This window comes from Pogoniulus pusillus, chromosome 6, assembly GCF_015220805.1.
Source record: "Pogoniulus pusillus isolate bPogPus1 chromosome 6, bPogPus1.pri, whole genome shotgun sequence".
Classification (NCBI taxonomy): domain Eukaryota; kingdom Metazoa; phylum Chordata; class Aves; order Piciformes; family Lybiidae; genus Pogoniulus; species Pogoniulus pusillus.
Genome location: NC_087269.1, coordinates 6,162,434 through 6,190,235, shown reverse-complemented (window position 1 = coordinate 6,190,235; position 27,802 = coordinate 6,162,434). Strand labels below are relative to the sequence as shown.

At 41.4% G+C, this 27,802-nt stretch overlaps 2 protein-coding genes across 6 annotated transcripts in view; one reads left to right on the top strand and one right to left on the bottom strand.

Annotated features, from left to right (window-relative positions):
- On the top strand, nt 1-24,341 carry ENO4 (enolase 4). Its single transcript, XM_064144302.1, has 15 exons — nt 1-326; nt 1,700-1,828; nt 2,155-2,345; nt 4,160-4,302; nt 6,622-6,791; nt 7,016-7,147; nt 9,549-9,614; nt 10,272-10,337; nt 12,458-12,625; nt 14,695-14,820; nt 17,803-17,998; nt 18,946-19,013; nt 20,131-20,248; nt 22,898-23,092; nt 24,258-24,341. The coding sequence occupies exons 1-14, from the start codon at nt 171-173 to the stop codon at nt 23,050-23,052; spliced, it is 1,884 nt and encodes a 627-aa protein (XP_064000372.1). The 5' UTR covers nt 1-170; the 3' UTR covers nt 23,053-23,092; nt 24,258-24,341.
- The window catches only part of SHTN1 (shootin 1), a 99,855-nt gene continuing 95,880 nt past the window's right edge, over nt 23,828-27,802 (bottom strand). For all 5 annotated transcript variants that reach the window (XM_064144297.1, XM_064144298.1, XM_064144301.1 and 2 more), the window contains one exon: nt 23,828-26,027. In XM_064144297.1, the coding sequence (XP_064000367.1) occupies nt 25,817-26,027 (211 nt within the window). In that variant the 3' untranslated portion in view covers nt 23,828-25,816. The remainder of the gene's footprint in view (nt 26,028-27,802) is intronic.

Below are 27,802 nucleotides of genomic sequence, written 5' to 3'. Positions count from 1 at the left end.
GCGTGTCTCCCGGGGCAGCAGTGCAGCTGGGACAGGGGCTCGGCGTGTCTCCCGGGCCAGCAGGCACGCCGGGGCACGCAGCCGTCCCGCCCGAAGGCACCCCACCGGCTGCCCGCCTCTCGCGAGAGCGCTGCCCGCCGTCGCCTAACAGCCGCCGCCGCAGCCCTGCCATGGAGCCCGGCGGCCAGCCGCGGCAGCAGCGAAAGCTACAGGGCCCGCGGCAGGAGGCGGCGGAGTTCTACCGTCGCCAGCAAGTGCCGCAGCGGCTGGAGGAAGCGCTCAACGCCCTCTACCCGCTGCGCCCGGCCGATCTCTACGGGGAGCTGGTAGCGCGGGGAGGGGAGGCGGCGCGCAGGCACCCACCGCCTGTCTCCCGCGGGCTGGGCCGGGCAGAGGGCCTGGCGTCCTTCGGTGCGGGGAGTGGGGTTGGACGGGGCTCTCTTCAGTGAACAGGACCCTACCTGGCCCCGTTCCAGTGGAGGGAGAAGCGGCCCTGCATGGCCCCGTGGTGGGGGCCGTAGCCCCTTCCCAGCTACCGGGCGCAGGCGCCGGGCCCTGGCTTTGCCCTCAGGCGAGGGAGGTGCTGAGCGTCCCGGCGCTGCCCGCCCAACAGGTTGCTGCTGAGATCTCGACGTCTCTGTGACTTCACTTAAGCTTAAATTGTTTCCCGCTGAGCCAGGCAGGAGCTGCTATGGTTTTGTGCATGTGACCAGTGGCACTCTGACACGGGGGCAAAAGCAGCAGTGGGGCTTTGTCCCGTGCTGGTTGCTCATCTCCACACACATATGTGGGACACTAAAGTATTTCTCGTTTCCCCCTGTCTGCATTACATAGCACACGACAACTTTTTCTGAGAAGGAAGATTTCCCTTAAAGGTTTTTAGTATTTTTGTAAGAAAAAAAAACCTCCACCAACAAATCCCCAAAACACACAAAAATGTGTAGTGTTTTAAACCTTAAAAGCTATTCATTAATAGATAAATAGATGGAAAGTATGCTACAGGAATTTTAATATAACTTTAGGATCTAGCAGATTTCTGTATGGATTTTTAACAGTTTATCTTGTCCAGGATCTTTCTTCTCTCTTTAGGAAGGAGAAGAGACAGGAATAAGTTGCCCAGGGAGGTTGTAGATGCTCCCTCCCTGGAGGTGTTCAAGACTAGGCTGGATGAGGCCTTGAGCGACATGTTCTAGTGGGAGGTGTCCCTGCCTACAGTGGGGAGTTGGAACTGGATGAGCTTTGAGGTCTCTTCCAACCTAAACCATTCTATGATTCTATTATTACCTTTGCAAGATCTTATCCACAGACAAAATCATTGTTTTATAGCAGCTTACTGCACAGGGAAGGTGGAGGCTGTGTGAATTCTAACAGGAATTAGTTTTATGAATAACAGGACGACTACTTTTGTTACTCAGTGTAAAGCCAAGTAAGCTTTGGACAAATGCAGTTGAGGAGTCTCAAACATATCTAACCTGGATGTGGCTTTGGGCTTCCGTGCTTTGATGTTGAGTTGGATCTGTTCCCTGGAATCTCAATGTTAAGAGATACTAAACAAGTAAATGTACAGTGTAACAAAAGTATTTTGAATGATGGAATATAGAAATTGATTTTCTCAATGGTGGGTTTATTTAATGGAATAAAAATCTCTTGGCATAGAAACTGACCTTTAATGCTTTTTTTTTCCTCTCTTCCATTTAAGGCTAACTACTTTTCTAAAATTTCAAAAGCTCCAGTAATCTGCAAGGTATTTGGAAGAAAAGTTCTTGATGGAGTTGGTCAGCCAACATTAGAAGTGGAAATACACTGTACAGTTAAAAACCATGAGAAGGTATGAGCTGCTTGCTCTAATGACTGCATAGTCTTTAAAATGATTCCACCCTGATAACCAAATATACATGTAAAGCAGATCTATCAAGAGAGTTTTGCCCGAGTGGTTATGATTTAGGTCAAGAAACATGACAAACATCTGTGATTACTAAAGTATGAGACATTAGGAAGAAAGTGCTGGATGAAAAAAATAACCTTAAGTGGAGCAATAGATTTAAAGAAAGGTACTTGTAGAGTTGGTAAGGACACATACTCCTTAATTTTTCAAATGACATTCCAAAGCTGGACATTAAGTAGTATTTTAATCTGGTTTACATTTTTTTCCAGAGGATTTCTTCTGCTGTAATGTCTTCTCATTCTCAAATACCTGAAAATGCTTCAGCTCAAACAACTGAAGCTGATGAGAAAGAAAGAAATGACTCTGTTACCACTGCTGTGATATGGGTCAATGAATCACTGAACACAATGTTAAAAGACTTGGAGCCTACTGATCAGTGTAAAGTTGATAAGATGCTTGGGTAGGTTTTGGATATTGTGGCCATTATTGCATTAAAAAAGATAAACAATTTATGCTGTAAATGAGAAATGCAGAATATTCAGTGTTTTCTACTCTATTTATTTGTAGGATTTGATGTCTACCTCAGATACATTGCACTATATTATTTCCTGTTTGGCTTTGTTTTTATAATTATGATGTGCAAATCATGCTGTATTTTACAAGGTTTCATAAATGAGTGTCTACATTGAGCCCATAGCTGGGGATAAACTACAGCAATTTAATGACCCCTCCCCAGCAGAAAAGAGGAATTGGGAAAAGGAGAGGAGATCCATAGGCTGAAATGAAAATGGGTTTAATGAAAGCAAAGGTACAGCAATCACAATAAACAGGAAAGCAGTCCTTGAGAGCAAGAGAAGAGGAGCAGGAGGAACCCTAACAGGAAGCTTTCTTCTCCTGCAGACTTCCGTCTTCATACTGAATGTGATGTTTATGATCTGGGATACACATGTTGTCAAGTCAGTTCAGCTGTCCTGGGTGACTCAAAGCTGCTAATGGCTTTCAGCCCATAGCTACTTTAGGACTCTGTCTCAGCAAAAGCAGGACAAGGAGAAACAAAAAATAATATCTCCAAGAAAAAACAATTATCTAAACATGATCATACTCAATATAAGAAACTCATTCAGTGGCAGTTGAATTTGGTGGGGATGTTTATTACAATGCTGCTTCTTCTGTTCCCTGCACTGTAGAAAAGAAGTGATAAGAAGGGCCTCTGTGTATCCATGTAAAATGGAGTTTTCAGCATCTAGTGGAGCCTTTTTTCTGAGCAAGCTACTCCAAAAAGCTTCTTACTTCAGACAGTTAGTTTCTCTGGAAGTGTAGTTCCTGTAGTAAAGTTCCATATATGTTTTTTCATTCAAGTATTTAATCTTGGAAGCATCCCAGAGTTAAAGAGAATGGCTGTATTCTTCCATTCAAAGAAATATGTCTGGGTTTTGTAAGAAAAAAAAGACATAAGGTAAAAGTATCACAGATGGACCTGAAAGTATTTTTATGGTAACACTGGAGGAGCTACCTGGCGAGACTATGGCTCTCTTTACAATGGAAGCAGTAATATGGCCTATTGTCTTTGTCTGCAGTTGGACCTGTTTCTTCCTTCTGAGGGGCATGACATTTTGCTGTAGGAGTAACAGTTGGGGTGCCACACTTAGCACAGACTGTAGCAAACAGACCTTCCACAGGGAATAGCTTTGGAGAAACCTTGATGAAGGGAATAAGGACTCATCTGGAAAGAAATTCTTCCAGCTGATGCAGGCTTAAATAAGATTTTAACACTTTTTTTGCACTACTTTGTGTATCTTACATACTCAGCTTGCCGGAACTGGGTGACTGTGACCCATGTATGTGGTTTCCACTTTATGCATGGAATCAAAATTCCACTGCTTCTGAGCTTACAGCCACTTAGATAACCAGTGCACAGCTCACCTATTGGATTAGCAACCTAGGTCAGGCTGCTGTATGTCAGGAGCTTATGACAGGACCCATTACCATCCATGCACAGCAAACACATCCTGAGATTGTCTACACAGAGCTGACATTCAGACCAGTGTGATTTGAAAAGCAGGTGTTCAGGGTTATAATGTCTGCTTGTCCTGTTCTGTAGTTTAACTAATGCTGCAGGTAACTACCAAAAATAATGTCATTTCTTGACTTCTCTAGCTTGGCACAGTGAGCTGCATTTAATCCACCCTATCCTCTTTAGCCTGTATCCTGTGTCAGCTTCTCACATGTCTGACATTACTTGGAGCCAGTAATCTTTATGCCTCTTCCCTCAAGTGAATACTTTACAGAAAAGGCAGAAGAAAACAAGGAAATTAAAAAACAAGCAGCAGGAGAAGCAGAAGCCACCCTTCTTCCCCTTACTTCAGACACTCCATCGACAACTGCGCTACCTGGGAAAAAAAAGGCAGCAAAAGCAGGTTTTAGTTTATTTGGTTTTAATGTTTGTCTGCAATAGATATTGATAAAGGTGCTAAAATACTTTCTGAGGTAGTACATGGACAGGGAGTGACACTATCTCATTTCCAGAGGGTTTGGTTACTCTCTCCTAAATCATCTTTCTGATCAACAGCAGTTTCTACTGCAGAAATGAGAGAGAGGAACAGAGAGAGTTTTCTTATCATTCACGTGCATTACTTGAACAGTTTCTGCCTTTGTTTTACAGTTGGCTTAGACAGGAGGTTATTACACTTCAGAGTGAGGAATAAGAATGGAGGAGGATGCAAATTATAAGGAAAGAAAAGGGAATCACTGAATTGAACAAGAAAATAGAATTAAGATAGAAGCTAGAAAGAATGGAGGGGAAAATGGAAAAGGGAAAAATGTTTCTTGCTAACACAGAGAAAACAAGAAGTAAGGTGAAAGGAAAAAGAGGAGGAAGGGGATGTGATGACAATGATGGGTAGTACAGAGGAGGAAAAAGTAAGCAAGCAATCCTACTAAAGGAAAGAATGGTGTGAGAGTAGAGAAACAGGGTAAGCACACATGGCCAAAACAAAAAAAGTTCCAAAGGAAAAAAGCACCATGTTACCTCCAGATACTGCATCACCCTCAGAAAAAAAAGGGTTTGTTAGCATTTCTTTCATGACCTTCCTCTGGACCCTCCCTAACAGTTCTACGTCCTGTTATATCCTGTAGTATTTATATTTGTCTTGGTTTAAGGAGCAAAGACAGATGCTCTTTGTGCCTTCCAAGAAGAGCAAAGGAAGTGCTCCACACAGGATTGGAAAGAGTTAGAAGTTGAAATAGAAGTACTATTCAAAACTACAAAAGCATATAAAATACAAAAAAATCCTTACTCCACCTTGGCCATGGTTCTCCAAGAACTTCCTTGGGCCAAAGCCTCATTGTCCACCTCCTCCAAACCAGGCCAAAAGGGGAAGAACAAACACAAATGCCCATTTTTAGAGAGATGCAGGGCTTACAGGGATGAAATAACAAAACAATTAGACTTTCTGGTCCAACCCCTGGACATATCTAGCCTCTGGAGGCCTGTGCTCTATGGTTTAAGACATCCCAGTGCCTTAAACCTATGAGAATATTTTCTTGACATGAAAACTTTTACAGCTGTCCTACTAGGAGCCAAGGTATTTGGTCAAATTTATAGAAGATTCCCCCATGTCTTGAGATTTAGACTGCTTATTTATCTTCCACAAGGGTGCTCACTGTTGATGTTCAGATATATATATCAGAGGAAACTATTGGCTTTGGAGCATTTTGTCAGAAGTTGATCCACTGTTTCTGAATGGGAAATAAGTTATTTTGAAGATTATATGCATGTAGAATATTGAATATACCAGTTTGCTCCTTGGAATATCCAACTGTAGTAGGCTTAAGCTTTTTTCATTGTCATTATTAGAAGAAATCAGGTATGTCTACTCCTAGTTAGGGCAAGAAGGGCAATAATGTGTTCAGTTTTGTCCCACTCACTTCAAGAAAGTCACTGAGGTGTTGGGGTGAGTCCAGAGGAAGGCAGCAGACTTAGCAGTATTAGGTTGATGATTGGACTCAAGGTCTTTTCCAGATTCTACAATTCCATGATAAAGAAATGCTTATGAAAGGAATATACAAAAGTGATGTAACACAGGATATAAACAGAGATAAATAAAAATAGAGAGTTCAGTGAGTGAGTTTGAAATGCATCTGAAACCTGGTGCTTTTAGTCTGGAGAAGAGAAGACTGAGAGGGGATCTAATATATGTTTATAAATATCTGAGGGCTGGGGGCTCGGGGCAGGGGCAGGCTCTGCTCATTTGCTCCCTGGGATAGGACAAGAAGCAGTGAATATAAGCTGCAGCACAGGAGATTCCACCTCAACACAAGGAGGAACTTCTTGACTGTAAGGGTCCCAGAGCACTGGAACAGGCTCCCCAGAGAGATTGTGAAGTCTCCTTCTCTGGAGACTTTCAAGGCCTGTCTGGATGTGTTCCTCTGTGATCTGTGTTAGATAGCATTGTCCTGGCAGGGGGGTTGGACTTGATGATTTGTTTGGGTTTCTTCCAACCCCTGACATCCTGGGATTCTATGAAGCTAGACAGATTACAGGTACTTTGTGTACTTGTAGGGTCAATTCATATTAAAAACAACTGAGAAAAGATTTGAGTTTCAAAATAACTGATTCTTTTGCAATGCACCATATCCATACTGAAATGGCAATGTACATTTAGTCATAGAACTGTGGTACCTAAGCACATTATTTACACTACAAAAATACTTGGCTATTATTCCCTGTCTTGTAGGAAAGAAGGTGGCAGTTGCAGAGAGAACAATCCCACCTGCAGACCCTGCTGAGCCAGTGCTGTGTGGCAGCTTAGCCATCGGGGGAACGTCACTTGCCGTAGCTAAGGCTGGTGCCACCATTAGCCATACTCCACTCTACTTATACATCACGCTGCTGAAGCATGGTGAGGTACATCTGTTTCTTGTGATAAGTTTATCCCAGTTATCCCACTTACTCTAGAATTCTGTGGCCAGTAGTCCCTTATGGCAGTAATGGTAAATATACCTCCTGGAATTCACCCTTAAGATCATTGCCTGTGGTGGTCTTTAAACTCTGTGACATAATTAAAACATATCATAAATTATTCTGGTTTTTAACTTATTTATTTTCACATGGTACTCCAAATTATCTAGGATTCACCTAAAGAGATGACTCTCCCACTCCCAATGGTTACTGTCTTGCACTGTGAAAAAATGGCATCTGCAAAACTGAAATTGGTGAAAGAAATTATGCTCATACCACCAGTTCAGTTATCACTCAAACAGGTATTTCATTTTCCTTTTTTATAAGTGTATTCTATAGACTTCATGTAAACTTTCTATGTACATAAGCATGTCAGCCTTCTTAACATACTCCTCACACACCGTGCTTTTAAGTTTTCCTTTGCTTGCAAGGCCAAAGTTCTAACAAATATTAGTGTAGAATTATAACCCAAAGGACACTAAAACAAGGTGAAGATTTAAAAGAAGATAGATGAAGAAGTGTTAATATAGAAGAAAAGAAAAAACATTGCACTGAAGAGATGTGGGGAAATTGTGTTACACAACAGCAAGGGGATTTAATTTTGTTTAGAATGTGATTTTGTTGTTAGTACATACTAAATAGTAACATACAAAACTTGTAAGAAATTCATGGGAGAGAGTAAAATCTTTCGGAAGAAATTGCTTTTAAAATGAAATTGTGAAGCTAGAAGGGAATACAAAACACCAAACTGGATGATCTTGGAGGTCTCTTCCAACCTGGTTGATTCTATGATTCTGTGATTCAAGGGGCAAAGAGGATAAGACAGACTACATCAAGCCCCTCTTTTTCTTTAGCTGTGTGTTGCATTAAAGAATGCATCTGCAGAAGATGCCTGTGTTAGGTCTGTGATTTCTGATTTGTGTGCTGGTGACCAGAGCCAATGGCTGAGCTCAATTCTCTTTTCCTGTTCTTTTTCCTGTAACTTTTTTAGAGCTGTCACCAAGAACTCTTAATAGAGTTACTAATTCCATACCTTTCAAGGACATAATGCCTCCTCGTGCTCATGGGAGAGTAGCAAGCTGTTTGCTGCAGGCAAAACACGTAGCCATTCCTCCTGTGTTGATGTGCTGTCAGCTGTGACTGACTTCAGTCTCCTGGTTTTAATTATTTTTGTTTCTTCTCCATGTTTTGGATTGGAAAATCTGAGAAAGGCAGGATGCCTGTGATGGGGACACTGGTAACAGAGGAAATACAGGCTGGATTATTGCTCAGTTGTAAATCTGCTAGGAAGACAGGCTGAGGGAGCTGGAGTTGTTCAGGCTAGAGAAGAGAAGACTCTGGGGGAACCTTAGAGCTCCCTTCCAATGCCTGGAGGGATCCTACAGGAAGGCTGCAGAGAGAATTTTCATGATGGTGTCTAGAGACAAGTGGGAATGGTTTGAATCTGAGGCAGAACAGGGTTAGACTGGAGCTGAGGAAGAAGTTCTTCAATATGAGGATGGTGAGACACTGGAATAGGCTGCCATGGGAGGCTGTGGATGCTTTCTCCCTGGGGGGTGTTCAAGGCCAGGCTGGATGAGGCCTTGAGCACCACAGTCTAGTTGAGAGGTGCCTCTGCCCATGGCAGGGAGGTCAGAGTAGATGGTCTCTGAGGTGCCTTCCAACCTGAGCCTTTCTGTGATTCTGTGATTTATGCCCACTTCAGCGTTCCTTTATTGGCTGGGTTTGACAAAATCTAAAATGCAATTTATGAAGTTAGCATTAAACTTCTCACTGACTCAGCTCTAAATGAAAAAAAGAATCTTTCAGGAAAAGCAGTAGCTTCATTCAGCTGGATTGTTCCCCTGCTCCCAGTGCTTAATATTAAGATAGCACTTTTTCCCCCTGCTTCCTGGGTATGTTCTGAAAGAAATACATTCAGTTTTGTCAGAATTTACAGTTAGGAAATCATAGAGTCACGGTTATGAACAGTGATTACCATCTTCCCATTTCTCAGATGTCATGCAGTCCCATACATTGCTTATGGGATGCATGGCATGGCAAATGTCACAATTTGGGAAGGAGGCCTTCTGGGGAAGAAGAGATGGCTTCTCTTACCATCCCATTCAGTAGCAGAATCACAGAATTAACCAGGTTGAAAAAGACCTTTGAGATCATCAAGTCCAACCTATCACATAATACCTTCTAATTAACTAAACCATGGCACTAAGTGCCTCATCCAGTCTCCTTTTAAACACCTCTAGGGATGGGGACTCCACCACCTCCCCCAGGCAGCCCATTTCAATGCCAATCACTCTTGATGTGAAGAACTTCTTACTAACCTCCAGCCTGAACCTGCCCTGGCACAGCTTGAGACTGTGTCCTCTTGTTCTCTCCCAGGGTGCCTGGCAGAAGAGACCAACCCAACCTGGCTACAACCTTCTTTGAGGTAGTTGTAGAGAGCAATAAGGTCTCCCCTGAGCTTCCTCTTCTCCAGGCCGAGCACAACAAAATATTTCTGTTCATTCCAATGCTACAGCCCTTCATCAACAGACACTTGACTGCATTTTGTGGGTAGGGGGATTATGTTAAGAAAATCTACCATAGGACTAGGGTTTTTTAAATAGTTTACTATTTGTGTTTAGAATAAGTGATTTCTCTCTTCTGATTTAAGATGCTAAAATTATATACTTTATCTTGAAGATTACTGTTGTTTAATTTCAGGGCCTAGAAAGAGTTTTGGATATTCAGAAAGAAATGATGAGACTATTTGAGCCTCCAGGCAAAGAGGTAAAATAAAAACATGTGATGTATTTAATTTGTATTTCTCCTGTGATTGTCTCTTTTAAAGCTGAAGCCTGGAACATTTAGCCTGATAGCAGGCTTAGTCTTGTGGCACAGACTAGATGTGCTTCTCAGACAGATGAATAGAACCTTAGCCATTTGGTGATATTAAATTAACAAAGATAGAACAAAACATTGTTCTGAAACTTTCTGATTACCTGAAGTGCAGTATCACAGCAAATATACAATGTAGGCTTCTGATCTAGCTAAGCCTCACACACACACCATGCATTATTCCAGGTGCTGTAGTCTCTTGATCTCAGTGTGTGCATATGTGAGACCATTGGGCTTCTGCAAGTGCAGAATTTAGATTCTCATTCCTGAGATCCCCTGCATTTTTGGAGAGAAGCTTTTGAAAAGCAAATGATGGTTGGAGTGATAGCCACAGAGAAATACACGTATGGAATTAGTTCCACTGCAAAGATGAATAGTTGCTCGTAGCATTCAAGACAAAATAGAAGCTATTTCCTAACTTAAATATTTGCAATCTCTTTAGACTGAAACTCAGTCAACTATATTATTATTTTTGCTGTTGTTATTATTATGCCTCTGTCATTTTTAGACTTTCCTGTGGAATTGATTCCTTTCATCTTTTACTCCCAGCAGCCCAGTCCTCAAATGACAGCGAGTAAGAAAGGCAAAACACATAATACAGGGAAGAAAGCTTTGGTAAGAAAAGAGATTTTCATTTTAAATCTCCAACAGGGTATTAATAGCAGCAGGGAGCCAAAAAGTTCTTAAGAAATGAAGCATTAATCTCAAGTACCATTTTGGAAAAGTCAAGGCAAGACTTTTAAGTGTTGCAAGTGCTCATATTTTACATATTAATTTGAATTCTGCCTATGCCTTCCCTTCCTATGGAAAGAGAACAGAAGGGGGGAAATTCTTCTGGAATTTCATTATTTTTGTTGTATAGAAATGCTGGTAAATTATCCAGATGAGCATTTTGCAGAGAAGATGTCCTTTTGATTGTGTAGCCCATAAAACTATTACCCACCTTGCATATTGTGCTTTTTCCCAGCATTGGGAGCATAACTCCCCTCTGACTCAAGCCACATTAAGTTCCCATTTCCTGTTTGAGGTTATAGATAAGGGCAAATACAAACCAGCAGTTAAAGGGCAGCACTCACAATAGTGCACAGGACATGATTTTGTATGACTCAGATGATCTTATTCTATCACTTCAAACCCCCTAATTTATAGATGACTTTTCCAAATAGTGGGATGGAAATGCCATGCCAGTATTGCTTTCCATTCTGAGATGATTCAAATACTATCAAGTGAGAATTGTTGCTGTGGTGGAGTACACAAAAGAGAAGGTGAACAAAATGTTCCTGCCTGTTGCTTAAACAACACAAAATTCATCATCATTAATCAGCTGACCAGTGTTTTTCTGGTGGGTGATTTCCATATTCTTACCACTAGGTGTGCTGCGGTCACAGGTTGAAATAATTCCTGACGATACAGACAAGGAAACAATGCATTAGAGTCTCTGCAAAAAAAAATCCATTTATGCCAATCAGAAAAAAAAAAACAAACCCAACAACCAACCAAACAAAAAACCCCAAACCTAAAGGAGATAGTAGAGAGAGTGAATTTTAAGCTGATAAAGGCACAATGTTAGTTTGAACTTGTTGGGTGCAGAAAACAAGGGAAAATGAAGTAAGCAGTAAAGAATAACTTAAGTTATAGAACGAATGATTAAACAATGTTTTTACTAAGATTAGAAAATGCTTTTACCAGAATGTAGCAAAGCACAACACATGGGCACAATAACAAGGCACAAATCACCTGAGAATGCAATCTTAACCTCTGTCTCATGTTAAATACAGGATGACTGCAGCATTTCGTGCTGTCTGCAGCTTCGTGCTTCAGAAGCAGCAAGGCAAACAGATCATCTCCCCTTACAGATTGCTACAAAATCTCAAATTTATTTGACCTGCATTTTGTTCCTCATGGTTTTTTTTATGTGAAGGAACATCCATACATCCTCTATAGCTGGACTTCTGCTCTGTCTGCTGTAGTTAGTGCTTTAACTCTAGTTGGAGCCGATGCCTTCCAACTGACTTCTGCCTAACCCAAGATTATATCCTGCTGCTTTCTGGGCACCTTAGTGCCGCTCTTTCTAATCCCAAATTCCCAGACTTCAAAATTAAAAAGCACTCTTTGAAAAAAAATATTCAAAATTAAAAAACCCAAACCCTGATAACAGAGTGACACATGAAATACTCACTCAGTGCAGCCCTGCCTGTGGCTCATGTCCAGGAACACCAGTCCTGAAGCAGACAACTCCATGCAGCTTTGCTAGAGGTATTTCCTCCTGATGAAATCTATTCCTCCTAGAGGTCTTGGAGATTCCAGTGGTTACTGAATATTCCACAGTGTATTCAATATTGAACTCTATTCGAGGATGAGCAAAAGCTGTTTAAAGTGGAGAAGAATTTTTGTGGCAAAAGGATGATGCACAGCACCAGCAATTTTTACACAGCATCCATTGGCAACTCAGTGGTTGTTGAGTGCCTTTAAAATCATTTTGTACATCAGTACTGGCCATGTAAGGGTGAAAATTACATGAGCAGATATAATTCCAGGGACTATTAGCTTTCTACTCATTAGCATTTTACTACCCCTCATTTATAGAGAATTGTCCCTAAAACTGCCAATTCAAGGTCTGAAAACAAAGATAGTAATTTATATTGTGCAGACTGAAATGACAGTGAAAAAAACATATATATATAATAGATATACACCTCTGTAAATAAAGTGATGATTTTTGTTTTTACTTTCAGCCACAAGCCTTAAAAAGAATATCACACTTGGGCTGCCTAATGACAGGATGTGATAATCTAGAGGAACCACTGCTCCTGATGCAGACTGCTTGCAACAACATAGGTTTGGAGTTAGGAACAGACATGTACTTAGCAATGAATTGTGCTGCTCATGAATTAATGGATTATGTAAGTTATTTTCAGTATCTGGTTTGTTGGGTTTTAAAAGGAGTGGAGCTATTTGTTAACATTATTTATTACCATATTGCAAACTCACCTAAAAGCTTCTTGCTCTATTTGTTAAGGTAGCATTACTCAAACTGAAAGAATTATCTGTGCATCTATAAATTAATAGCTGAATTAATCCTGCAGTGATAGCAGCTATGTTACTGGGTTGTAAGTGCAAGATCTGCAGGCATCCTGGTAGCTTGATGCAGTGAGAGCACCTGTCTGTATTCCTCCTTCCCAGCTGCACCAGCACACCAGTGGTGCACTCTGTATGGGCTAAGGCTCACTGAACCAAGGCAGACCCCCCTGCAGCTTGTGTCCTGCCTTCAGCAATCCCTGCTACTTTCAGAATTTCACTTGAATCATTCAAATGGCACAAGCCTGCCTGCATTAGCCAGGTTTCTTCCTTTTCTCTGTTTAATTGAAACACTTTTCAGGTCAGTCTGTGTCAAAGAGAGCAAACTCTTTTCCTGGGCAAACACCTGCTCCCTGCCCTGTTTAACAAACCAGCTTCCTTTCACTTTACATCCCAGACAATTTTGAATTCAAGTATTAAGTGGCAAATCCTGCTGTGTTGTGGCTTCTTTTTCATTTCACCACAACATATATAAATAAATTAATTAAAATTATTTTCTATCCACCTTAATTTCAAGGATGAAGAACAAGAAATGACTTAGACAAGTATACTTCTGTAATTGCTTCACACCACTGAGTGTTTCTCTGTTATTTTACACTGTATCTGTAGTGTTCGTCAGACAACCTATGTAATTTCACTATGGTATGTCTGTATACTCACTAATATCCAGCTCACTATATATCCAGGTCCACTTTTGACTCTGATCTTTCAATATTTTCATTTGACAAAGTTTATTTATCTCCAGCTGAAGTCTTAAAGCCCTTGCTCCAAGAGCAGTCAGGTTTCTAAGGAAAAAAACTCCAAGTTTCCTATTCCTTGGAATGTTTCAGGACCTTTTGTACATTTTGTACATTTGGGTGTTCTCTACCAGTGTGTTTGGTGAAAGCAGTTGCTTTCCTTGCCAGTTGGTGATATCTGTATCCTGTACTAGAATGAGCAAACTCTTAACTGAAGAATTATCAGTAATTCTGAAGCCTTTTGTTCCTGAACCCTTAAAGTCACTAAAGCAGTGGATAGCGTAGCATAGTTTGACAAGATGCCCTTAGTAATCCTTGTATGCTGCAGTTTGTGCTTACCATAGTGATGAGACCCGTTTAAAATTACTCTTTGTTGTTGTTGGGCTTATTTTAAAAGGGGAAAGGGATGTGGAAAGGCAGCATCTTGTTTTAGAGCAGTGGAGGTAGACTACCTGAAAGGAGGCTGTAGCCAGGTGGGGGTTGGTCTCTTCTCTCAGGCAACCAGCAACAGAATAAGGGGACACAGACTCAACTTATGCCAGGGGAGGTATAGGCTGGATGTTAGGAAGAAGTTCTTCACAGAGAGAGTGATTGGCATTGGAATGAGCTGCCCAGGGAGGTGGTGGAGTCACCATCCCTGGAGGTGTTCAAGAAAAGACTGGATGAGGCACTTAGTGCCATGGTCTAGTTGATTGGAAAGGGCTGGGTGCTAGGTTGGACTGGATGATCTTGGAGGTCTCTTCCAACCTGGTTGATTCTGTGATTCCTTTCCCCTTGCAACATTTTCTTTCTGAAAATGAGGACCACAAAAAAAATTATTCAGTTTTGTAAGTGCAGAGTGAGAATTTTCACATGAGGTTCAATAAAAATGTCAACTATTGCTAGCTTGATGATAATGTAGTTGCCTAGGAACTGCTGGAAAAGATCTCTCTTATTCGAGGAGTGGCATCTTGCAGAGACTTTGGCATCTCACTAGGACTCACTGTTACATTCAGCAGTTTGCTATAAGAAGGTGCTCAGCCAGAGTGTGCTGACTGAAGAGCAGACAAATACACTGCCTTAGCAGAGATGCTGGATGCACAAGACCAGTACATCAGTACTTTGGGGTTTCAACTCTGACCTTCCTTACCTTGCATACCTCTTACTTCACTTTCTAGGCTCAAGGAAAATATGAAATACTCACTGGCACGTTCAGAAGTCCTGATGAAATGGTTGACATGTATGTGGAACTGATTAACAAATTCCCTTCCATTATTGCATTAATAGATCCCTTAAGAAAAGAGGTAAGATTGATATGGCTTTTCAGTGGCACCTCACTGAACTTTTCACATTTTTACCAAGGATGTTTCCTTTAAGCACAAAAACACCACTACAGAAATCCATTTAATGCTTCACTTGCATATCTGTAATCAATAACTATGCTTTTGACATAATGCTTTACAGCAAATAACCCTGGTATGAGGGGAATATAATCACTGCAAATATATTAAAGAGCTACAAGAAAATGCCTTGAGATTTTTTTTTGGGGGGGGGGAGGGAGTGTTGATTTTCTGATTCTACTTGCTAAAACAGTGTCATTTTTTATTGCTTATTGGGGTTTTGTGCAAACAAGTAACTGAAATTATGAAATCAAATGGTAACATTCAAGTGATGTGTGGTATATGTCATAATAGGTTATTATATGTTGTGTTATAATTATGTTAGATTATAGTACATAATAAGTTGTTTTATTTTGCCATATTATAATATGCATTATATATTATATCATGTTGTATGTTGTGTTATATGTTATGTTATATTGGATTATAATTGGCTATATTGTGTTATGTTATATATTACATTATATTACAATACATTATCTAATTGCCTATTCCTTAGAATCACTCAGCCCCCAATTGTTGCTGCTCTTCTCTTTGACTGAGATTTATATCCAAGGGCAGAACAAACCCATCACTGGCAGCACTACTTGGCAGATTTTTTTTCCAGTGATTTTTCAAGTGTTTACCACTGTGATCAAAATTTTGAGGAGTTAATTCAGTATGTTAGCTAATTAGCAGGATCTCATTAAGCATGTTCTCAAGTTATAGAGAGATGAAACAGATTGCATAGCTTTAAATGCTAGCATTTAGTCCTAAAATCCTGTTTCTGTGTGTTACAAAACAGCTAAGAACTTCATTATAGCAGTTGCACAACTTGAGATCAGGATTTGTTCTTGCTGTCAGCTCGCTTTATCTGCTTTAAACAAATGTGTGGGGCTTGTTTTCATGAACAAAACATGAAGACCGTGATCGAAGGGGGAAGCAAAGCGATGCAGCCTTTGTGAGTCTGCCCGGTGCCTGAATCGATGACTGCAAATTCCATCTGATTGTGTTCTTAACTGGAACTGTTGATTTCCTTTTTCAAACGCTACCTGGCTAGTTAGCTTTGCCTCCCTGTGCTGTTTCAGTCTGCCTTTGAATTCTTCGTGTTCCAACACAGCAGATTATTCCCCACACCTGCCAGGGCTGCAAACTTCCCTCACAATTCTTACAAAGAAACATTGTTTGCAACAGGAAAATCTTCAGGCAAATTACAACAGGTAGTGAAGTGCAGTTTGAGACCGGATACTGTGTGGAATAAAATACTGTTAAGGAAGTGTCTCTCCTCCTCCCTTCCTCTCGCACATCTACAAAGCTCATCCATGCCACATCTTTGCCACAGATAATTAGGTCCTTGAGGATGAGTACTGGGAGTTTAAAATTGGTAGCAGTTCAACCACCCATTGCTAGACAGCAGATCACTTTAGTTCTTAAGCTTAAACATTTGTTCAGGTGTCAAAAAAATCTTCATTTTCACTTCCACGTGGGATTAAAATCCTTGTAGGAACAGATCCTTACACAGGTTACACAGGTTGCAGCTATACAGGTACAGAAGTCTGCCTGCTTCACAGAGCAGGAATTTTCCTGGCGGGGTTAGTGACTAGCAAAGCAACTTTTTGATGTGAGAACTTTGCATTCTGTGGACACAAAGAAAGCAAATTGATTTGTGAATTTTGTCTTTCAAATGGTTTTTATAGAAGGATAAATAAAGGACAAAGGATATATCAATATCACGTGGGCAGTGCATTAAAATTAAGAAGCAAAGACCCTAAAAAAACACCAAACAACAGAGCTTTGTACTCTGCTGTTCCCTGGGGGTCAATCTCACAGCTCTCACCATTATCATTTGGAGAAGTGTCATTAAGTCTATGACTGCCTCCTGTTTAATTGTTTTATCTTCAAAGAAATATTGTGACACTTCAAATATTACCACAAGACCGAGTCCTCTGAATGAAACAACAGAACATTATTCTAGATGCCATTGCAAGCAAATGCATTTAAAGAAGGAAGGAAAAATATCAAACTCTTACAGTCCTGGAGATAACAGAATTGGAGACATTTCAAACTGTACTTGCATGCAGCGAGCTTTGCTTCATTCCAAATCAGAGTTCATGTTTTCTAGCAAAGTCTTAGAATCTAAGCTAAATTAGTGTGGTTTGGTTTTTTTCAGGCAGGCAGATTCAAAATATAGCATGAAATATGGTATGTAAAGATACACAAGAGAGGTATCTTTAGGAATAAAGCTAAGTCTTCTTTTTTCTTTTCTCCTTTCTTTTCCTCTTCTTTTTTCTTTTTGTCTTTTAATTTTGTTGTCTTTTCTCTTGTATTATTGCTTCATTTTTCTTTTCTTTTTACCTTTCTTTTTTTTCTTCTCCTTTCTTTTCTCCTTTCTTCTTTTTTTTTCCCCCTCTCTCTTTTTTTAATTCCTTTTAATTTTCTTTTTCCTTTTACCTTTCTTTTGTGTTCTTTTTATCTTCTTTTTTCTTTTGGCTTATTTTATTCCTTCATTTTTCTTTTTTTTTTTCTTCTTTTTGGTAACCTTTCTTCTTTTCCCCTTCTTTCTTTTCTCCTTCTTTCTCCTTTTTCTTACTTCTTTTTTCCCTTCTTTTTTTATTTTTTCTTTTTACTTTTCTTTTTTCCTTTTTTCTTTTTTCCTTCATTTTTTTTCTTTCTTTTTTTCTTCTTTCTTTTTTCTTTTCTTATTTTTTGTTTCCTTTTTACTTTTCTTCTTTTTTCCTTCTTTTCCTCTCTTTTATTCATTTCTTTTTTCTTCTTTTTTCCTTTTATCCTTTCTTCTTTTTTCTTTCCTTTCCTTTTCTTCTTTTTCTTCTTTTCACTTGTTCAAATGGCAATTTCCTTTCAGTTCAGGGTTTTTGACTGCAGTTCTATCTTTGATTCTTTATGCAGGACAGACAGCAATGGAGTAACATATGCTGTGCTCTTGGTTCCAAATGTTACCTGATTGCTGAAGATGCTGCCACTTGTGTTTCCAAACTTAAAATTGACCAAAATAGAAACATACCAATGTGCAGTGGTGTTGTCCTAAAATATATTAACCAAACCAAGATATCAGACCTCATAGAACTTACAGGACTTCTAGATGGTGAGTAGAGGAAGGGGGAGGAAAAGGCTGACTTTCAGACCCTGCAAGAATAAAGAGTGTTGCTATACATGTAAATATTACATCTTTTCATTTAATACTGGCCACTCCTAATTCAGAAAGACACTAAAATTCATGTTTTCAGTCACAAATTGTTCAGGATCTTAAAACAGCACTGAAGGCTTCACAGCTGCAGTGAATTAAAACACTGAGCGTTCTGAACCTGACAGGGTTTGATATCAGAGTTAAGACAAAAAGAGATGTCATTGAGTAGTCTGAATTTTGACTAATCCAAGTATTACTAATGAACAACTCCAGACTAGGCCAAAATGTTTTAAACTGCCATTTATGTAGCTTCTTAACTACAGGTTACCGAGCCTTTGTGCTAACAGCACTAAGAACTTGTGCAGTCTCATAGGTAAGATTGCTCTTTGTACCAGGTTTTCTTTCTTCATTTTTATACCTGAGGAATAAGTGGACAATTTGAGTATATTTAAGTTCCTTCCTGTTTTCCCTTCAAATCACCCAGAGTCACTGTATCAAAGTGAGTAAACAGCAACTGAAAGCTTTCATTCAGTCAGGATGGCAAACTCTTTCTTTTTATAGTGAACAAAAGTCATTACTATAGTAAGGAGCACATTTAAAACAAATAGAAGAGCCTCCTTATCTGCAGAATACATCACCTGGCAACCCAGCCAGAAAGAGAAATTAAAACAGGGTGTTAGATATTCCCTAATCCCTGCCAAAAATAAAACACAATGTGAAGGTAGTGATGTTAACAGAGTTTACATTTTTAAGAGCTGGGTTTCATTGGGTTTCCTTCTGTTTGTATTTCAGTTTAGATAGCCCCAGAGTAAAGAAAAAAAGAGAGAATGAAAAGTCCAAACAATTTCTGTGTCAAATATATAAAATATACTCTAATGAAGGTTTTACACTCCTGTTACATATAGGTCAAAGACATATTACCATATTAGGAAGTCCAGATGGAGAATCTTCTGATGACAGCCTTGTAGATCTGGTAAGTATTGAAAGCTGTTCAATTGCAGAATTGCCAAAACACTGCTTTTAACATGAACTGGTTTTTAAGGAGAAAGCCTTTTGCTGCTGGAGAAAGAAACAACGTTTTACAAAATGGGCTTTTTTTCTAGAGAGTTGCTTTTCTTTCCTTCCTCCCTCCCCCCTCCCCACATAGAGTTAATCTTTGAGGTCTAAAAAGAACAAGCAGGAAATCTGCCAAAGCAGGGAGTGTATTCAAAATTGTCTCTGATCTATTTGGTTGTGTTACTTTATAGGATAAAAAAACCAACCCTGTGAGTTATATAAAACATTTCTGAGTAGTGAGAATGTTGTGGGCAAAAATTCTTAACACAAATCTATTGAATAATCCTTTCTTTGGTATTAAAGCAGCACTTGCAAATAAAATTTCACTTCATACATGCCTAAAGGGGCTGACAAAATAGGAGAGATGTATTTCTCCTGTTTCATTGGCCTGTTGTTTTTCTGTGTAATCTGAGGTCTCAGTGTCTTCTCTCTCTCTCCTATTTTCCTCTTTTACACTCCTTCTGAACTTGTGTTTTACTTTCCTGCACCAACCATTGTTTGGGGTTAGATTGTAGGAGGAGGTAAGGGTGTGCAGGCTGCGGTATACTGGGGGTGGCTGAGCTGTTGTCTAGCTGCATATACATATATGTAAAAGATAATATATATATAAATATATACATATATACGTTTAATATATGTGTGTGCATATGTGTATATGTTGTCTAGCTGCATATATATATGTTAAAGGTAATATATATGTGTAAAAGGTAATTTTTTAGTCTTTATATGTATTATATATATAATTATCTTTTACATGTAGCCTACTTGGCAAACAATAATTTCATTTGACTTCCACATTCTGAGTGTGGAAATTATTTGGGGAGGGGAGGCAGGGGGTAAATCCCAAAATTCTGTGGTGGTGTAAAGCCACTAGAGCTTTCCAGGAGGGTTCTTTTGGCCTTTATCGGGGGGTTTTAACCTGTAGAAAGAGCCGAAGTTCTAAATCAGAAGCAGGCTACCTCGTGTAACGATGTGGAATGACTTCACTTCCCAAACGGCAAAGTTTTAACCCCCGGGCACTTTTCTCCTTCCAGGCTGTCGGAGTGGGTGCCAGGTTTATCAAGTTGGGAGGTCTTTCCCGCGGAGAAAGGGTGACCAAATACAACCGCCTGCTCGCTGTGGAGGAAGAACTGGCCACGAATAGAAGGCTACGTATGAGCTTCTTTCTTACTTTGTTTTCAGCTCGCCATGAATACGAGAACAAAGATTGGCAGGAGAATGATTGAGGCTGCACCACGGGAGGGAAGACAAATCAAAAGGCTCTAAATAAGCGCTGAGGAAAAAAAACCAACAAAGCTAGGATAGCACTTGCCACAATGTATATTGTTGTCCTAATGGATTATCTGTTTACTGAATGTTAAAACAGAGCCCTTCTTCAGGAGTAGCCTACATTAAGCTTCGTTGGGTTTTTTTCTCACTCCCAGGATTAATTGGTTGGAGTCTTGAAGCCCACAGTGCAAAAAGAACAAAACAGAAAACCATGCCTATAGCACACTGAAAAGCTGCCAAAGCAGAATTTTAGGCCAAATACTCCACTTTCCTCACACCCCTAAACACATATTGCGAACAAATCTTCATTTCATAACCCCTTTTACAGAATATTAGGCCAAATACTGCATCTTCCTCACACTTCTAAACATATTGCTAACAAAACTTCATTTCACAACCCTGTTTTATGTGTTTTATTGCCAGCACAGCTGCAGTGGCATGACTAAGCACTAAATAAATCCCAAAGAAAACCAAAACTGAGGATGCACACTCAGCCTTAGCCACTTGCATGCATCTGCCTGCATTTCAGGACCTGCATCTTCTTCTTACACTGTGAAATGCTTAGCAATTCATTAGAGCCACTTCTCACTTGCTCAGGTATCAATCAAAACAGAATAAAGGCATACAGTCTGAAGAGGAGGCAGAAAGGCAAGGAGAGGAAGAAAAGAAGGAAAGGGTTTGCAAGAATTTACTATGCTTATGGGAAAAAAAAACGAAACAGGAAGAATTAAGTAATTTTACTCTCTCCTCTCTAAGTTTCCCATCGGGTCCAGCACTTGATGTGCACACTACAGAACAAAGCTTGCATTTTAGGATTTTTTTTATCTTGTAAAATTCTCAGTTTTGTCTTCTAAATCTCCCCCTTGCATCTCTAGAATCGTTGTGAAAAATAGAGGCAGAAATTCTTTTCTGCTTGGGAAGTAATTTCACAGAATGTTTCAAAAAACAAGGCAGCTAATTACAGAACTATGAATTTTAACTGCCTCAGCAGCATTAATGTATTCCTGAGACAAGTGGTATAGTCTAAACAAAAGAGCTCGAGTTTGACAAATATTTAGACCTGTATCTCATAAAGTGAAATGGCAACAATTCCCAAAGCTGTTAATCACCTGGCAGAAATAAAATCCAATCACTAAATCAACAGCAGGGAAATGCTGAGCTTACACATCCAAGCTGCATACCAAACTCTTCACTTGGCTAGGCTGCCAGTGGCAGGGTACACTGGAGAGCTGGGACATAGGGGACTCCATAAGTGGCTCATAGATGAGAGGTGACACTAACCCATCAGGAGTCTCCTACTAGGAGTGCCAGAATTGGGCATGCAGCTGAGCCCAGGAGCACCCTAATAAGTCTCAGCACCCCTGCACCATTCATAGAGTCATAGAATCAGTCAGGGTTGGAAGTGACCACAAGGATCATCTAGGTGAAACCCCCCTGCCATAGGCAGGGACACCTCACACATCAGGCTGTCCAGAGCCTCATCCAGCCTGGCCTTAATTGGAGGGATGGGGCCTCAGCCACCTTCCTGGGCAACCTGTGCCAGTGTCTCACCACCATTATGGTGAAGAACTTCTTCCTAACATCCAGTCTGAATCTACCCATTTCTAGCTTTGTTCCATTCCCTCCAGTCCTATCACTACCTGATATCCTCTAAAGTCTCTCCCCAGCTTTCTTGTAGGCCCCCTTAAGATACTGAAAGGCCATAATAAGGTCACCTTGGAGGCTTCTCCTCCCCAGACTGAACAGCCCCAAATCCTTCAGTCTCTCCTCATAGCAGAGCAGCTCCAGCGTTCTGATCATCCTTGTGGCTCTTCTCTGGACACTTTCCAGCACATCCATATCCCTCTTGTGATAGGAGCTCCATGCTGTCAGTAATTTGGGTTGTGCCAGAGCCTTGGCCCAAGCACAGCTCCTATGCTTGTGTGTTGCTTCAGCCTCCAACCACAGCTGCCTGGTGTGTGTGAGCTGCTCACCAGCCCAGACACCAACTGGCCACCGCTTGGCCAAACGAGGAACATAAAGTCATGACACCTTCAGTGATGGGGTGGGCACCTGTGTGTGGCTAGTCAGAGTTAGGTGGTGAGATCAGGGAGGAGGGAAAGCCACAGCACTGGGGAAAACAGCAGTGAGAAGAGGCCAAGCATTACAGGAGCAACAGCTGAGCACAGGGTTACTTACAGTTGTGAAAGATTGGGCTAGGAAAGAGGCACGGGCAGCTGTGGGAATTTCAGTGAGGGCACAGTGCACAGGAAGATGTGGCACAGGAAGATGGGCATTCAAGAAAGGGGCAGCAGGGCGAGGTGATTAGCGAAGAAAGGACTGCAATAAATAACCCAGCTCAGGGTGGCTGTGCACTGTGCCCTAAGTGCACCCAAAGTGCTGTACTGATGCTCCCTTGTCTCTAAGGACCAGACTTCTCAAGGTGTTCAGAGACTCCTGGAGGCATGATGTGGCATTTCGAAAAGCACTGCAGCACACTGCAGGAGACCAAATTTCACCAAACAAGTTACTTTTTTTCTCCTTCTGTTTCAGGTGAAGCCAATCTCGATTTTGTTACTTTTGCTGAAGAACCACAGCCAGAAAAACAACCTTCTGATGTGCCCTCTGCCCCAACGCAGGATTCATTGTCTCCACAGCGCTCTCAGCCAGCCCTGCATGTTCCCAGCCTGCCCGCTTTGCCCCCCTGAGAACAGCAGGCTGACCTAGGATGTCAGCATTAACCTTTGGGTAAGCTTCTAAAAAAAACCAAAACAACTAAGTAATGTCTGGTAAGAAACTTTTCATCTCATATCTTACTAAAAAAAAAACAAACCAAGTAACTTCTGGTCAGAAACTTCCATCTTGCATCTTACTAAAAAGAAAAAACATAAACCAAGTAATTTCTGGTCAGAAACTCACATCTTACCTATTCCTTGCTCCACTTATGCTTAGCCAAACATTATTAAAAGCATCCACAGCCTGGCTTCTCTTTCCCCAGGAGCCCGTTGCTTTCAGCTGAAAAGAAGTTAACTGAGCAGTGCCCACAGTTTGAAAATGCAACCAAAATTCTCTGCTGTATTTACAAACTGATCAAACAAACCAGCTCTGTGTTAAGTAAAAAAAACCGAATCCCAAACAAACCCAAACCAAGACACAAATCACCCCAATGTTTGGGTTGGGGAAGTGGAAATCTCTCTGCATACAAAGAGAAAGCTACTGACAAACAGTGAAAGAAAAAAACAAACCCACCACAATTTACAAAAAACAAAGGCCTTGACTGTTATTTGCTGCTCCATCCCCCCACCCACCCTCAATGCTGCTCTTAGATCTAGCCTACAAGGGAAGTTTTGCTCCAGTTCTAGCTAGCAGGACAAGTGCAGCACTGCAAATCTCCAAATGTAGGGCACAAAGCTGTAATGGGCGGCGCTAAGAAGCTCGCTTTGGTCGCAGGGCAGGGAATAAACAAGTCAATTTCACAAGGGCTGGGAAACTTGTCAGGAGTCCTTTTAATAAGCAACAGTGAAAAGATAAATAAATAATTTATGCCCTAGGTAACAAACAGCTTGAAGTAAAAAGAAACACTTCTTAAAAAACTTGTGGGTTTTGCATAAGGTTCAAATCTGAACAGAGAATACAGCCAGCAGTCGTTGGGGAGGGGAAAGAACAGAGAAATGGAGCATTGGCAGTGTAACAGAGAGACCTAAGTGAAAACTGAACCAGCAGAACCCATGAAGGTTATCAACGAGAGACAAATTTCCCCAAGTTTCAGAGCTATGTGGAGTTCAGTGACTCGAGCAAGTCCTCTTAGCAAACATGCAAAAAACCACCAAAAAACCAACCAGCCAATCAACCAAACAAAAAAAAAACCAAAGAGGTGAAACTACCACACTCATCACTATCATTTTATTTTCAGGAGAAGCACCAGACAGTTGCATGCAGAGCCAAACCGACAAACTCTGAGCACTCATCCTTCGGTACTGTCACTGTTTCAAACCATTAAATAAAACACAGTCCAAGTGCATTCAAGTGCTTGCCCACCCAATTCCAGCCACAGCCATCTGTAGGTAAATCCCTGATTGCATTTGTTCGCTCACTAGAGAGAGCCTGCGCTGGATGTACAATGAGACCACGCTAGAATGTGCATTGGCAGTGCAGCAAGTCAATTATGTACCTAGTTCACTGCCTCTGGAGGGAAGAAGGGCTGAGGGAAGGTGGGATTTATGTTATCAAAATACAGACATCTAAAGTGTTACCTAATAAAGAAATTAATGCCCCCAGTGTGTCCCAGGTTCAAAGCAAAGGCTTACTGGTTAGTGCTGAGAGCTTTCAGCTGGGAGTTCTCAGGATGTTGATTCCCAGAAGCTGCAATCCTAGAATTCCCAATTCTCAGACACAGCCCATGCTGACTGGAGCCTGAAGTAGTTTTTTTTTTGCAGCAGTAAATGCAGACTCCAGTTGCAGCAGTTCACTGAAACAGATGCCAGGAGGTGAGTCCTCCTGTGGAAGGCTTTGAATCCAAAGAGAGCACCAATCCCAATCCACAAATGTGCACCCTTGGCTAGCATTACCAGAAGTCTTGGTACCAATCTGACATACTGCACTGCCCCTGCTTTTTGGTCTTTGGGCTGGCTGTCTACTGGGAAACCTCAAATAGGAATAAGTGTTGTGCTTGTGCTTTTAATTTCCTCCAAAGAATGTGTCTGGAGACAGGAGAAAGGAGACCTACAACATCTTGGTTTAAGTAGGCATCAACATCTTTTTAAAGCATTGTGTCTGAATGAAAAATCACAGAACCTTAGAGGTTGGAAGGGATGTCCAGAGATCATCAAGTCCAACCCCACAGGCAGGATCCCCTAGGGTAGTTTGCACAGGATTGCGTCCAGGTGGGTCTGGAAAGACTCCAGAGAAAGAGACTCCACAACCTCCCTGGGCAGCCTGTTCCAGGGCTCTGTCACCCTCACTGTAAAGAAGTTTCCCCTCATGCTGAGGTGAAACCTTCTATGTTCCAGTTTGCAGCTGTTGCTCCTTGTGTTACTGCTGCACACCACTGATCTTTTAATACTTCCTAAGCTGAGATGTGGGTGACCTTCATCAGATCTAACCCAAACTGTCCAATTCAAGAAGGGTGCAAGAGGCTTCTGGAAAGCTTAAAAATGGACCTTTAACAAGGCATCTTCTGAAGAAAAGAGTAATTTCAAAAAGCCCTTTCAAACACAGTTTTAAAGTAAAGGTAACTAACACCAGTTTGGAAAAGAATAACCATACCTGCAAAATTAGAGTGGAAAGGGATTCTGAGTGCTATGTAGTTGTTGAACACTTTCATCATGTACCAAAAACTGCATACAAAAGACCATTTTAACCTATATTACTGAAAGCTGCTTGGAGTACAGACCATAGCCCCTAGCAACACACCTAAGCCATTCACATGTCCAGATAATGATTCCCAAAAGTTACAGCCTTCCAGAAAAACAATTAACAGTTAGAGCTGTCTGGTTCTTTTATCTTCTCAGCATTGGTTTCTTTATGCAGCAGCTTGCTTCTTGCTTCTTTCAGCTTGCTCTGATTCAGCAGGTTTTCAGGCATCTGGTTCCCGTGGGTGGAAACAGGAGCCAATACTACAACAGATTCTGTCTCTTTTTCACCACTAGAAGCTTTTCTTGTAAGTTCTGTGTGGCTGGTGGATCTAAAGGAAAAAGAATAAACACATGAATACGGAGAAGCACTCAGGTGTTCGGCAGAAGGGAGATAAACCAACACGGAAAGCAATTCTGTGGTTAGTACCAGGTACGATCTGGGCAGCTCTTCTGAACTAGCAAACAGACTGATAGATTTAACAGCCCTTACACACAGGTATGTGGCACACAAAATGCAAGTCCCAGCACCCCTCCCCTCAATCATTTGTCAAGCTGCCCAGCATTTGTTCAGCTACTTCATGGGAAAGAAATGAACTCACAAAGCACTCACAAAAACCCTTCTGGCTATGAAAGAATCGGTTTCAAGACAGGCTTGAGAATTTATTTTCCTCTGTGCCCATCTCAAGAGCTGGATGTAGCCTGGTCGATGTGGTGGTGTTGGGTCATAGGATCTCAGAAGTCTGTTCTAGCCTCTGTGTAAATCTGTGTTGCACTCAGAGATGCTACCAGTTCCTGCAGCCTGCAAGGAGAACACAGCTTCTCCTCCACACCTCAATCCCAGAGCTGCTTGCACAGGTCACTGTACCACACTCTACCATGGGACAGGGACATAGGGACAGCACAAGTAGATTTTCCACTGGCTCAGCACCACCAAGCTGCTTGTGGTCTCACTGGGAGCAAGTGCAAGTGATCTCTGAAAATTCACCTGGATCTGCTGAAACACAGAGGGCTTAGCCCTAGGTTCTGTAATGCCAAAATGGAGTTAGGTCTTGCTTTGCCTGCAGGGCAGAGATCCTTGCAGACAGAAAGCTCTCTGAGCAGGGAGAGAGGTCAGAGACACCAGGGTTATTTATTGAGGCTGGCATCATGCTGTAAAGTACTGAAAGCCCTTGTCTATATACAAAAGCTTTGTAGTGGTGTTGAAAATGTGCAGACAAATCTTTAGATGAGCTAGAACGCAGCAGCAGAGAGCAAGCCAAGTGCTGGGAAAGCAGGACCTGAGGAAGCTGCCGTCCTAACACTGCTGTATGTGCAGCTGGCACACAGGCTCACACCTCCTGCACCAGAGCCTGCTGGGCCCCCGTGCCTAGGGTAGCCACCAGGCAGGCACAGACCCGGCAGCCACACGTGTGGACTTGGCACTTGGCCTGTCTTTAGGCAAGGCTTTACACAGCAGTATAAACACCATGGAGCTGTCCACACCCACGCAGCCACAACCACCAAACTGGACAAGGGCCAAACTGCTCAGTGCAGGAAGGTCCTGCACAAACCACTGGGTGGGCACCTCTGCTCTCCTGGGAAGGCCAACCGTGGAGATGCAGAAGGCAACTGCATGTGCTAGATGCATCTGCTAATCCACAGCCTTCTTACTTATTTCACACCCTTGTTTGTCTTCTTTTGGCCCTCATTTTTCATGCTTCCTCTAAAGAACAGCTTTCCCTATAACTAAGACAACACCATTGAAAGGGGAAAAAAAAGCAGAATCAAATCAACTGGAGGCCAGAGAGGAAAGAAATTCAGCTACCAGATCCATCTGCTATGAACTGCCCTTTATTGTGACAGTCTTTGTCCTAGAAGTGACAAAGGAAAGAAAAAAAAGAGGTCACCCCACTCACCAATTACAGCACGAGGTGGGGAATGTGCTGGCTCCCACCTGAGGTGGGGGGGAGAAAACAAATGTACAGGTTAAAGCCATAAACAAATCAGGCAAACAGCAGTTGTTGCACTTTCCACTCCAGAAAGAATTTTACTCAGCTTGCTGCTGAAAGGGCTGTGCAGAGCAGCTGAAATTCCACGTTCAAGCTTTAATTACAATTCTTTGTCT

What these genes read in the sequence shown, in the direction of transcription:
- ENO4 (XM_064144302.1), top strand. Translation starts at nt 171, where the DNA reads ATGGAGCCCGGCGGCCAGCCGCGGCAGCAGCGAAAGCTACAGGGCCCG. An exon ending in AAAGTTGATAAGATGCTTGG is followed by an intron (nt 2,346 to 4,159) that starts GTAGGTTTTGGA and finishes TCTTCCCTCAAG; the next exon opens with TGAATACTTTACAGAAAAGG. An exon ending in TTGAGCCTCCAGGCAAAGAG is followed by an intron (nt 9,615 to 10,271) that starts GTAAAATAAAAA and finishes TTTTACTCCCAG; the next exon opens with CAGCCCAGTCCTCAAATGAC.